The 14095-nt window shown below is 35.2% G+C and overlaps 2 protein-coding genes across 2 annotated transcripts in view; one reads left to right on the top strand and one right to left on the bottom strand.

Moving 5' to 3' along the window:
- LOC110093076 (alkaline ceramidase) overlaps positions 1 to 1022 on the top strand; it is a 16412-nt gene extending 15390 nt beyond the window's left edge. The window contains exon 3 of the mRNA XM_020817842.2: positions 399 to 1022. Within this exon, the coding sequence (XP_020673501.1) occupies positions 399 to 912 (514 nt within the window). The 3' untranslated portion in view covers positions 913 to 1022. The remainder of the gene's footprint in view (positions 1 to 398) is intronic.
- A 6079-nt stretch (positions 1023 to 7101) lies between these two features.
- LOC110093075 (FRIGIDA-like protein 4b) lies at positions 7102 to 11330 on the bottom strand. Its single transcript, XM_020817841.2, has 3 exons — positions 10338 to 11330; positions 8053 to 8228; positions 7102 to 7970 (listed from the first exon to the last, which is right to left on the bottom strand). Exons 1-3 carry the CDS (start codon positions 11203 to 11205, stop codon positions 7419 to 7421), a joined length of 1596 nt encoding a protein of 531 aa, XP_020673500.1. The 5' UTR covers positions 11206 to 11330; the 3' UTR covers positions 7102 to 7418.
- Between the last annotated feature and the right edge of the window lie 2765 nt (positions 11331 to 14095).

Raw genomic sequence — 14095 nt, 5'->3', positions numbered from 1 at the left:
ATGAAATATTAAAGTTTATATGATGGTTTGAATGGTAGAAATGAATTATATGAGTGGTTTATTTGATATAAAAGTTGTAAATGGGTGATAGACATATGATTTTAATGTTTTAGATGTGTAAATAGCATGAAGTAAAATGGTATGTATGTAAATTTCCCTTTAACTTCGGATTAATTGACCTGTTTCTAATCTCCTTTCAGAGTCCAACAAAGCGACGAGAGAATGGTAGAAATGAATTATATGAGTGGTTTATTTGATATAAAAGTTGTAAATGGGTGATAGACATATGATATTAATATTTTAGATGTTACATATGTAAATAACATGAAATAAAATGGTATGTATGTAAATTTCCCTTTAACTTCGGATTAATTGACCTGTTTCTAATCTCCTTTCAGAGTCCAACAAAGCGACGAGACACCTATGATCTGGGAGATGCTTCTCTACCTCTACGTTCTTTACTCACCAGACTGGCATTACAGGAGCACAATGCCAACTTTCTTGTTTCTTTATGCTGCTGGCTTCGCAATTACCCATTCACTACTGCGCCTGGATGTCCTATTCAAGGTACAATACATTCTCCTCTGTCTTCTCTGTGTTCCAAGAATGTATAAGTACTACATACACACTAAAGATTCTGGAGCTAAAAGGATTGCCAAATTCTATGTTGCGACATTTTTTCTGGGTGGCCTTTGTTGGCTGGTAGATCACTTCTTCTGTAAGAAGCTTTCTAGTTGGTATATAAATCCACAGGGCCATGCTTGGTGGCATGTGTTCATGGGATTTAATTCTTATTTAGCAAATACTTTTCTAATGTTTTGCCGAGCTCAACAACTTGGATGGAATCCACAGGTGGCCCATCTGTTTGGATTGTTTCCTTATGTTAGGATTGAGAAAGCCAAGACTCAGTGATTTGTGCTTGAAAACTGAGATTCTGTTTTTGAAATTTGGAAGTTGGATTTGTACAAAATATTGATGTTCATCTAATTTATGAGGTTTTAATATCATTTTTTGCTTTGTAATGTTCTTCGAATTATATTTTGTTCCAGGTAGGTAGAAATGCATAAGGGAAGTTTAGAAAATGCATCTTTTTGGTTAACAGTTGTTGCTTGGAGTGCATGTTTTTTTATTTTTTTTTCTTACAGTTTTCCTCTTATTTGGCTTTGCCAAATCTGAGTCTTTGAAAATGCTTGTTGTGGTTGAAACCTTTACGTTGGTTATCTAAACTAATGACTTCTGCACAATCTTGAGTTAAACTTTGCAGCTATCAAATTAGAGATCAAAGTTTTGTTTGAGGCGGCTTTCTTAATGCTTTCTAAAATAGCTTTTTAATACAAAAATTTCTAGTGTACTAAAAGCTGCCTTAGAAAGCATTAAGAAAGCCGCACGAAATGAAACCTAAGGCTTCGTCTGAGACAGCTTTCTTATTTCTTTTGAAAGCAGTTTTCTAGTATAAAAATTTTTAGCTAAAAAACTATTTTAGAAAGCAGTAAGAAAATAATCTCAAACTAAGCCTAAGTTTCATAAGCCGGGGGATTATAACTTTTATGCATTTCTTGAGTTAATTTTGTGATCTTTCACCTGATAAATTATACCTGCTGTTGTTTTCTCCCAGTTGATTTATATGATCGATTGTCTGCTTCCCTGTGTTCTGTTTGGTATCGCCACCTGCATTATCTTTGCAACTCATATTTTCTATAGCAAATATATTATTTATTTCATATTAAAACATAAATAAAATAATATATAATACATAAAAAATGATCCCAAATCATCCCTTTGTATTCTCATTTACAAAAACAGTTAAACTAGCTGTATGTCATTCCTTGAGTTCGACCGAGTAAATATGAAAACTTTAAAATAAAATCCATCTTCCAAGGCTTAATAAATAAGAGAATTTGTAGGTAGTTAAACTGCTGGCTTATAGCAGTAGCTGCATTAATCTTTGTACCTCCCTAACCTTCAAAATTTTCTCATAGAATAACCCATAACTAGATTTTCTCTCAAGAAGAACAGAATGATTTGCAAAATGAAACAAGAGCTTAATTAAACTTCTCATTTCTTCATTGGCGACTAAGATTTCTGTTTTTTTTTTTAGTGCCAACTAATTGAAACAATCTGTTTTCTGTTAGGACATGATAAGCTTGAGTTCAGAAGGTTATTCAGTGGGTTTATGGCGATATAGCCTGTGTGCATTGCCGGTGGTAAAAACTGCTGGTGTCTCATGAGAAATTATTCTGTGCGGAGTCCGGATAGGACGAACCATACGGATTGCTGCGTATTTATTAAGTATTTGATGAGTATTTATAAATACTTAGTAAATGCTCAATAAATACATAGTAAATCAGCAAATACTCATAAAATACTCAGTGAATATTCACAAACTACTCATCAAATACTCACAAAATATTTAGTAATACTTACAAGTGAGTATTTGCTGAGTATTTACAAATACACAACAAATACTCAAAGCTACACAGTAGTAGAGGAGATTGTAACCCTGCACAAGGCATAATTCTTATGCCTCATTTGGGGCAGCTTTCTTGTTATTTTCTAAAGTAGTATTTAATACAAAAATTTATAATAAAAAATTTGTAAAAAGAAGTTATTTTAGACAGTAATAAAAAAGCTCTCCCAAATGAAGCTTTAGCTTGCTAGATTTGTCATGAAATTATGCAGTAGAGTTTTAACATACAATATATTATTTATAATGCTTGGATGGATCTAAAAAATTACTATCTTATTGAGCATGGATTTTGGCATGAAGCTCAGATATTTCAACTAAGCAAATAAGCTCAGAATAATGTAGAGATTCACCATTATGTTGAACTAGCTTATTTCTTTAAAATGGGTATTCGGATCAAGTTCTAATATGTTTTTTGAAATATCCTTGAAATGATTGGGCTTGTTTCTTGATTCAAATGTTCTTTCAACTTTGATCAAGAAATGAATAGAAAGCTTAACCTTTTATGATCAAATAACTTAGCCTAAATTATGCTCCCTCTAAATATATGCGTCAAAGTAAATATAAAATCAAATTACAATATTTTCCCACCTTTTTCCAACTCCCAAATTTATCATCAAAACAAAGGAGAAATATGAAGATTATGGTGGTTGAATGATTCTGCCTATTTGGATCTAATGTGCCCAATATACTCCTCAAAATGCAAAAATGTTTCTTTGTGTAATAATACGATAAAAATATCACTTATTTGAAGATATGATCTGTAATGAAATAGTTTCTAATTTTAATTTGCTTGATTTTATGAGTACTAAATTAAATTCCTAATCGTTGTTGTTATCACACTTAATTGAGATATATTTTAATCTAATACTATGATATTCTAATTATCATTTTAATTAGATTCTAATTACTACTCCGTAGTGCTCATCTTAGTTTTAGCGCATGAGATTGATTTTCGTCAAAACATTCAGGTCAATAAAAATCACGGCAAATATTGAAATAGTAAAATTTCACAATGTATTCATTAATGGATTAACTTCTTTAATAGTTTTATTGCTATGATTTGGTAATAATTGACCAGAATAAATTGCTCTCGTAATAATTTGCAAATCTTGTGCAAAGAAACAATCGATCATTTTCCTTCAAACCTCTAGTGGATATGCTATTGGAGTAATTATTATGTCCGGATACCGAACGCGTCCAGAGACTAATAACAAAGCGCGATGTCACCTGGGCGCTCGGTACCGAGCACTCAGTATCGCTCGGTATTTGTCCGAATTTTCAATTTTTTGTCCGGACATAATAACTTTCCCTGTTTTGTTATTGATCCCACAAAGCTATAGCCCTGCCCTTTAATCTACATGCCACCAACTAGCTTGTGCGCCTGACTATCCATAAATTTGAAAACAATTCTAAGCAATTCTAAGCTACAGCACAGGCCCCAGCCCTTTAATCTCCATCATTTTGCGCTTAAAATTAGGCAGTTCTCATCGAGAATAACATTAAATGATATTTAAGAGTAACCCACTTGTGTGTTTCACCGCTCGTTCTAAAAAATTAAATCTAGGTTCATCTGAGCTTCGATTTCATAAAACTTATAGTCAAACTGAGCATCTCAGAAATACGAACCCAACGACACCAAATTCAACTCAATCCGAGCCCAAATGCCTCTAAATCAAAGACCCGATATGATGTTGGAAGGTTCAAACCACAATTTGGATTATCAAATGGTTTCCAAACATGACATGCTTATAGTCAAATTGAGCGGCTCGACGAGATGAATCCAACGAGCCCAAGATCGTCGAATTCTGATATCGTTAAAACCTTCAAATGTTTGACGAACGGTCCACGATCAAGGGATTCCATATCGACCGTCCATCCAAACCACTCCTCATTTGCCCTTGATCCTCCTATTTACGGGTCATGCTATCCTCAAAAAACTATAAATATCCCCTTATTTCTCTTAAGAGGGGACCCAAGTAAGAAGAAGAAGAAGAGAAGAAAAGGAGGGAAGAAGCTCCTCCTCAACCACCGTCGAAGTTCCGCCCGACTTTCAAGTGATGCCGGAATTCTGCCCGACTTCCAAGGGATGCTGGAATTTTTCCCGGCTTCCAACTGACGCCGGAGTTCCGCCCGACTTCCAAGTGACGTTGGAACTGCGCCCGATATCCAAGTGACACCGGAGTTCTGTTTGATTTCCAAGTGACTATGGGATTTCGCCTTATTACCCAACATCATCGAATCTCAAATTCTTGATTGTAACTGAATTTCGACCATGGAGTTGATTATTGTAATATGATCGTCCTAAATTATAAGGACGAATCAAACTCTTGTACTTCAAGCAAACATTAATGGAATTCTCTCAACAGGGCGTGGCCCCATGGTTTTTCCCTTTCCAGGGTTTCCACGTAAAAATCCTGGTGTTTTTATTTCTCTTTTGTTTTTGTGTTGGATATCCATTTAACGCTGAGACGATAAAATTCTAATTCTATCGCCGCATATAATATATCTCGCAACATATTAAAATGTAAAAACTAAATTTCTTATTTCTTTTCCACAAGAACAAATCAATTGCCTACACTCAATACCATATTCATTGAATATTCTCATTTACATTTCCCTTTGGCAGGTCGCGGCTTTGGTTTCACAACAACACCCGATGTCATCTCAACATTGACGTCTAATGTCGTTACAACATCAAAATTTTAAAACCATCTCAACATCAAAGTCTGACACTTTCTAGATATTGATGCTTGACGCTTGCAATTTCTACACCCACAACTTGATAGCTTATCTTTGTCCGACATCATCTTAACATCGACGACCAACACCATCTCAAGATCAATGACATAATGCCCTCTCGACATCGACGTCGACGTCGACACTCGATACATACTACATAACATTAATTCCCGACTCTCAACTGCATTGTTGTCTTCTCTCTCGATGTATGAATCTAGAAATTGACATTAGACTCTCGACATCCTAATATTAATCAATTTAAGCACAAATTCTATATAAATGGCTTATTGTTTCTAAATTATTTTTAATATTATGCTTATTTAATTTTATACATTATTTTTAAAATATAAAAATTAGAACACCATGTCTCTATTCTAAATATTCAATAATTGACACGTGTGTATGTGTTGTATTTGTGTCGCCGTTTGCGTCTGTGCATCATAGGATACAACTGAAATCCTTAAAGCCTATATGGTAGGTTCTTCGACTACATCATTATGATCTTCTCCACATGTAGTTAATCAGGAGATCAAAACTCTGATTCCAACTTGTTGCAATAAAGAAATATCAAAGCTAAAATGAATTGGCTCAAGAAGTAATTCCCTAATGAAAGCTTGAATTTTACTCAAATAACACAAAACAGATAAGTTTTTAGCCTCTTTAAAAATAAAAGGTGCTAAAAAGAGTATGTTAGTTGGCCAGGGAGAGATTATTCTACGCGGTTTTCAAATGTTCAGAAGTTAATCTGAACACGCGACATCATCCAATACGTTCTGCATTAGACAAAGTAGCACATCCGAACATTGCACATAATAATTTTTTCAAAAAACAGAAAAGTTAGACTAAACCTGCTGGTATATTAGCTGTTTTAAGAAATAGCAAATAAAAAAATCCTCCCAAATTAAATTTAAATTGCCGATTTTAATAAATTATCATTCTTTCATTTTTTTTATGCAAATGACCTATAGATTTTTCATGCAAATTTTATTACTTTGATTAACTCTAAATTTAAATTTCAGAATAATTTATAATTATAGTTCATTAATCTAATTAATATTACATAAAATAGGATGCAGCGGGTGGCCGTCGAACCTGATTTATCTAAAGGAAGAATGACAGAAAGATAAGAAAGAAGAAATTAAAAAGTTAAAAAAATATACGTGATATGATGCAACTTATAGCTTGCTGAAGCAAAAGAGTAATTAATTCGAAAACTTTGTCGTGATTCCTAAGACATTAAGAAGCTTTCAATTTATGATTTCCGATGTTAACTAAAATTTTGTATTTATTATCTTTCTTACGTTAAATTATTGTGCTGACATCCAACAGTCCGAAGATCATGTAAAACGTGCCACATCACCCGATACATTACAGTACCGAGCACTAATACCGAACATAAAAATGACGCGACACATTCTAATTAATCTCCAAACGCCATTCTTGATCCATACAGAATAATATTTCGAGAACACGACTCGAACAAAGGCACTACATAAGCATGCTCACCCATACCCTAAACTACATTGGCATTATCATTCCACGCCTCATGCAGAAGAACATATGATTATATAAAAAAAATGTTAAATAATCAGACTAAATACAGCTATTAAATTGGCAATAAGAATTTCATCATTTTCAGCACAAAATTAGACTAAAACCACCAAATCCAGACAGTAAATGACAACGATAAAGGATTGATAACAAGTATGCTGGGAGAAATTATTTTGTGCGGTCACCGGATGTTCACCAGAGACGAATCAAGACGCACCACATCACTTTTTTATTATTTACCGTTGTTTATCCGGTGAAGTGGCACATACTAATTCGCCTTCAGCTGTTCCGGCGACCGCACAGAATAATCTTCAAAAGATAATACAAAACCAAAAGAGAACAGATACAAAATGCTAGTGATATCATGGATGATAAAAGAGAGAGCTTAATTAGCTGTACATAATCATTCATCAGGCAGCTAATAAACTTTAAAGATAGAAGTAACAGACAGATAAACTGCAGTAGACATTTTTACATGCATGAAAGGAAAGGAAAGGAAGGCACAATTCAAAGTTCAGCCTAAAGACGAGCAACAAATTCAACTACTGATAAGCACACAAGCAAATCCTACCATTGTAATTAGTCCCTACAAAATAAGCAGTATTGGTCGTTTAGGGTTACCAGCGTTGTAAGCACTTTGGGAAGTTAAGAGAAACTTTCTCTACCGATAATAAGCTTGCTGATACACAGGAGGAATGCCATTGCTGTAAGCTCCCATTCCGCTGCTATAACCTGCGTAGGTAGGATAGCTGATGGGAGGAGATGGATAGGGAGCACTGATTGCGGCGGCGGCGGCGGCAACCATCTCTTCAGCCGGGTAAGCATAAGGATCTCTCATGGCTGTAGGGCTGTGACTGCCATAGAAGCCATGGCATGCGGTCCTTTCATAAGGGTATGGGGAAAATGGAGCAGAAGAGTATGTGTTGTGTGAGGGTGACCTCACAAATGTGGGGGCAGGAGCAGGAAATGATGAAACATAGGCATTGTTTGTGAGACGGCCTGCTTTCGCCGGAGGCATTGGGCCGCCATTATTGGCACGTGTGCGCTTGTTGGCCGGACCACCAGATGTCTTTCTCTTCTCGGCCTTTGCCTTCTCCAGATTTTCTAGCCTCTTCAGGAGGTTTTCTAGTGGAAATTCAGCTTCAAGCTTGTGCTCCTCAATGCACTTCATAACAGCTCGGATCGCCGATTGTTCCTTGCGGCTGGTATTGTTCTACAATATCATCAAATTGAAAACATTTGTATAAAGTTTTTGTAGGCAATATATGTGATGTTAATGTGTTAACAAAACATACTGCAGCTTGGACAGTGTTGTTTCGCTCCTCTGAGATCAAAGCAGCAGCCTTCTTGGCATCCTTCAGGAAGGATTTCAATAGAGGAACAGGGGGATACTTGTCCTGAAGTCCAGATTCATAGGCAAAATTTATTGCATCTAGCTGCTGTCCCTTTAGAATTAACTCTTCAACAATATCTGTAGATCAAAGCATAATATTCTTAGATAAAACATCTAAACAACCAAAGCAGAATTTTGCTTACAAGACAGACGACATGCAGAAATGCTGATCACACAGATCCACCATGTATTTGCCCAGCAAAGACTGGTTCAAACAGTATTGCAAAAATATCATCGCTCAAAGGCCAGGAGTGTAGAACAAAGCAAATACTGTCCAAAGTATTTAACAGATAACAGACCAAGCATAAAAATCAAATGGCTTACCAGTTTAATATTTAGAGAAGTCGACGGTAATGTGAGGAATGCATTTACAACAATATAAAAATTATAAAAAAAAAATCACAAATATGGCCTAACGGCATCAATGATTCAACCTCAAATGATAAAAATGACATTTTTAGTTTTAAAACATGATCAAGTGACATAAAATTCCCTACTTGGTATGGTAAATTCTTTGGATGTAGTTAACCTACAAAAGTTTAAGTTAAACTTAATACTAAATAGTAAAAAAACCTCCTTAAGTTTATAAGTGCAAAGCTTATATGACCAGACATAATTAGCAATGAACAAAAAGTTTAAAAAGCTTATATATATATATAGAGATCATTTTTATGGAATATCAACTCTATGATGAAACACTTTAAATGAAGTCAAGGGAAAGGATGAGATCAAGGTTTTAAAACACGGTTTCAGTCGGATCATAAATATTTTATTTTTGGTTTTGGTAGGATCTATTGGTTTCAGGATTTAGTTTCCGTTGTAATTTCAGTTACTTTTCTATTATAAAACATTACAAAAAGAATATTTAAGTTATAAAATAAATAATTGTCTAATTGGAGCTCAATTTATAATACAGGTGAAAAATAATGGAACATTAGATATTGAATTCTAGTAGAACTTTAGCAACTACTTAGGAGTTTAGGAAGGTTTCTTCAAAACATAAGTTTCACGTGAAATTCACCAAGACTCAGTTTTAAAACCTCAACTTTAGCCGAAACACAGAAGTAAACATAAACCAAAAATATTAAATAGTAAAGAGTTTCATATAGGTTTTTACCGAAACAAAAGCTAAGTTTCAAGTCAGTTTCAACTGAAGCAAAACCACCAAAACTTAAAAACAAAGTTGAGAGCAATCACCTTGTGGGAAGATGGTTCTAGCATGCTCTAGGATACAAATTTTGCTGCTTTGCTAAAATAAGAGTTAAGATCAACTCATCAGGTATTCAAGAATTCCAACAGGTATTCAAGTCAGTTTCAACTGAAACTATAGCTAAACCACCGAAACTTAAAACAAAAGTTGAAAACAATCACCTTGTGGGAAGATGGTTCTAGCATGCTAAACCTCTAGTATATGAATTTTGCTGCTTAGATAAAAAAAGACTAAAGATCAACTCCTCAAGTATTCAAGAATTCCAACAGGTACTTATATAGGTGATGTGCTATAAGTTCCTTTCTGCATTCAATACACAGAACTCTACCCATGACAGGAAGAAACGGGAACTTTTATAGCATATATTTGAATTTGATTCAGTAGTAGAGAAAGCCCGAGAGAATAATGCCTTGTGAAATGAGGAAACAGAAGAGTTCAACTCGGCCAGGTGCGTCAAGCTCAGTCTACGGCTTATAAGACCTACACTCTCAAGGAGGTAGTTCATGAAGATGTAATATCTCATCCCTCAAGATAACATATAAAGTTTATAGAAGAGGCTGAAAGAAAAATTTCACGCAAGGTCAAATGATCGGCAACAAGAATTGGTCGAAATCACTCGTGGGGCTAAATTTCATAACTTAACTTTCCATGATTATAATCGTTCCAAACCACCTACAACATGAACATTTTAGCTCAATTTCGGACCTCAAAGCATCCATTTCTATCTATTACAGAGGCAGCTACATTATAGGTATAAAGGATAATCTAACCCACGAGTTCCATGGCCCAACAAAGACGGTTGTATTATAACAAAAGAATACCTACAAGCTATTTGTAGTCCGTCCATAATCCTCACTGCCATCAAGCTTAAATTCGTGTAATTCTCAAGAGAAAGAGAAATAAAGCATAAATGACCAGACATCAACAGACCGGCACTATGAAGCAAAAAAAAAAAATCAGTAACAATGTTTCCATACCGCTCATCTTATCCTCCAGCCCCAGTGCCATAGCAAGCTTTGGCATTTGCTTTCTCCACGAAATGCTCACCACCAACTTCCTATAAAACTCCCTTTCTTCCTTCACTCCAATATCAAACGTCACCAGGTGCTGCAGGAAAGCATGCACATCCTGAGCCTTGGCATTCTCCACACCACCACGCTGCTCCATCTCATCCTTCCATGCATCCGCCATCTCCTTGGCTCTCTCTTTCACAATTCTCGTCACCAGCGACCTCTCTGCCCCTAGCTCCGGATCAGCCAACGCAGACACCAAGCCCTCCAGCAGCAACACACAGACCCACCCCAAATCCCCCGGAGGCGACCTCACAGCTCGCCGATCCACAGGGAAGATCCTAGCAATCGCATCCATAACAAATTTTGCAGGATCAATGGACTCTTTAAGAACAAGAGGTATCTCCTTGCGTAGGAGATCTGATTCCTTCCTACTGGAGACAATAAGGTCAAAGAATGAGTCGGAGTCCATCTTAGAGCAAAAGGTACGGAGACGGGCTGTGAGTTCGGCTGCGTCGGCTGAGGAAAGAGAAGATAAAGAAGCGGCTCGGAGTTCTTCTACACGAGCGATGGCGAGGTCGACGGAGCCGTCGATTGACTCCTCTCGGCGGTGGAGAGAGGCGAGTTTACGCTGGGTGTGGAAGTCGAGGGTGCGGCGCTTGGAGTGGAGGGACTCGGACCTGAGCTCGAGGCTTCGCTCGAGGGAGGAGAAGTGGTCCGAGAGCTCCTTCCAGAGGGCAGTGCAACTGCTGATCAGCTCCCGTTGACGATCCAGCTCCGCGAAGCCCGCCTCCACCGCCGACGAGTTCGGCGTAGTCGAAGCAGCCGACGCCATCGCCGTTATCGCGGCTACAGGGAGATCGCCAGCACCCAAACCCTAACCCTAGCAAGCGGGCAAAAGAAGAAGGGGGTCGAGGAGGATGAAAAGCAGGATCGAAGAGACGAAAAAGTGATAGGCGGGGCGGCGAAATTGTACGGGACGGAAACATGATAGTGGGGGGCACGTGCCGGTTGCTGTTTATAAAGAGAATGATCCTATAACAAATCCATTTCAGGAAGAAAATTCTTCTCGATTATTACCGTTGAAGATCCAGCCTTTCACGATCTTTGATGCATAAGAAGCAGATCTCTCTCAAAATAATAGCCTTATGGCCGTCCTCTGGCATACGATGCAAATCGTAAACGAGCAGAGGAGGGATGAGAGCAGCATAACATGCTGGGTAAATTGACTGGCTTTGGAAATGTTAGTGAGATATGTAAACCTACGTGTGTTCAAACTCAGTCACGCCACCGAGAAAATAGATAGCCACTCGGGAGATGGGCCAGGCTACACTTGCTTCAATACGGGCTCATATGGATTTATGGTACACATATACGAATATGACCTTACGGATATTACATAATATAGATATGGGACGCCTCAATTATTAAAAATTAAGACAACAAGAACAAAATTGTGTAATCTATTATAAAAAACTTTTAAAAAAAGGTTATCAACCTAAAAAATTAAAAAAATATTTAAGAAGGATTTAAGAAATTACCTCTCGTCATTATTCTTTATGCTGGCCAACTCTTTTCACAATCTTGATAAATCGTGAGGGGCGTTTCGTTTGTTAGTTAATTTGCTCTTTTATTTTCTGTCGTTGCGTCATCTGAAGCTCGAAGGTCCAAGATCAAAAATCCAAAACCCTATCTTCCTCTTACCTTACTACTTATTAAGATGAGTGATGCAACATTTTATTTGATGATTTTAGCATGTGATTTGTTTTTTTTTTTTTTTATTGCAATTTTTCTTTTTGTTCTTCTATTGATTTGTCTTTTTGTTCTTATACAATTGGGAAGTGGGCTTTGTAATAATTCGTTGATTTGCAAAAGTGTAGCGAGTAGTTACTTCTGGCTTAGATATTTGGTTAACAGCGTCTTAGCTCTTTTGGGCTAAAAGCTAATTTTCAATTATTTTGGAGAAAATTAGGTTAAGATATGTTTTAAATTTTATTTTAAAAAATGTCTAAATATATAAATAATGGGGGATTTATGACATGAATAGATAATACTAAAACATATATATTCAAAAATATATATTTAAGTGAATCACAATATTCATATAGATGTTTTGGTTAATATAATAATTAAATGATTTTTATCTCTTTTATTTATTGATGGGCATCCTTTTTAAAAAAAAATATATGTAGCATTATCAGAAAATGCAAAATAAATGTCGAGAGTCGGGCATCCAAATGCAAATCAATGCAAATTTGTAATTTTTTTTACATTCAATATATAATGCAATATCAAATATTTTAATTATTATATATATATATAATATATATATATATATATATATATATATATATATATAATATATATATATATAATATATAATATATATATATATATATATATATATATAATATATATATATATAATATATATAATAATACAACATAGTTTGTGTGTGTGTGTGTGTGTGTGTTTGCTTCCCCCCCCCCCCCCCCACAATAAGTCGTTTAACTAAACTTGTGCTTAAAATAATTAATATTAGGATGTCGAGAGTCGGGCATCGATGTTATGCAGTAAGTATTTGACGTCAATATCAAGAGGGTGTATGTTGTCGATTTTGAGAGGGTGTTGGTCGTCAATGTTAAGATGATATGTCAAATTATAAGTATAGAAATTGCTAGCGTTGACCATCAATGTTACGATAATGTTATATTTTAATGTTGAGATGTTTTGAAATATCGATGTTGTAATGACATCATATGTCATTATTGAGATGGTATCAGATATTGTTGTGAAATCAAAGTCGCGACCGCCAAAAAGAAATGAAAGTGAGGATATTTGATGAATGGGGTGTTGAGTACCGGCGATTGATTTGGTGTTGTTGATTGAAAATATGAAATTTAATTTTTATATTTAAAATAAATAAATATTTTAAAGACAACAAATTATATTTTAAAAGATTTATAAAATATTTAAGGCATGTGAGTTCAATTTGTATTAAATAGTTTTTTTAATCGAACATGTTTTCAATGTGTTTGTCACTTGTTGGAGGTGTGTCTGACGCATGTCGTGTCGGATATGTGTCGGATGTTACACGTCTCTTTGAAAAGTGTCAGTACATCATAGCCACTGATTAATGGGCATTCTATACTATAAAATCTTATAGATAATAACTATTTTATTGATTAAATTTGGAATATATATATAATCATTCTATTATCCTTCTTAATAATATGTATGTTGACTTAAAATCCCATCAATTAAGTATAATTTGTCATAAAATTAGGATCCTAATGCATCCTAAATTTAAGTTAAAGGTATCTTAAAATTATTTAAAAATCAAATACATTTGACTTTTTATAACTTAAATGTCCTTCGATTATTTAAATTTGAGCCCAAATATGTTAAAATAAGTAGAATAAAATAAATCATGTTAACATAGATATCATAAACTAAATAAGAATACACAAAGTAATATCACATCTTTTTACTTTCACTTCCTCTTCTACTTCTTATCAAATGTGTTTCATGCCATATGCACTCGTCATATTTTTATCTCCTAGCATTAACATCCATTGTTGCCCAACAATCATCTTCTAACTACTTTCGTCCACAATTAATCAATATCAACGACCATCATCATTGTTCACCTTCACTTATAATATGCCAATATTTACATTCATCACATCTCATTACTATTTCAAGAATTTCCATTGATCTTATTG

Source organism: Dendrobium catenatum, unplaced genomic scaffold (assembly GCF_001605985.2).
Source record: "Dendrobium catenatum unplaced genomic scaffold, ASM160598v2 fragScaff_scaffold_72, whole genome shotgun sequence".
Lineage (NCBI taxonomy): Eukaryota > Viridiplantae > Streptophyta > Magnoliopsida > Asparagales > Orchidaceae > Dendrobium > Dendrobium catenatum.
The sequence above is the reverse complement of the archived record's forward strand: the minus strand, read 5'-3'. Positions and strand labels throughout refer to the sequence as shown.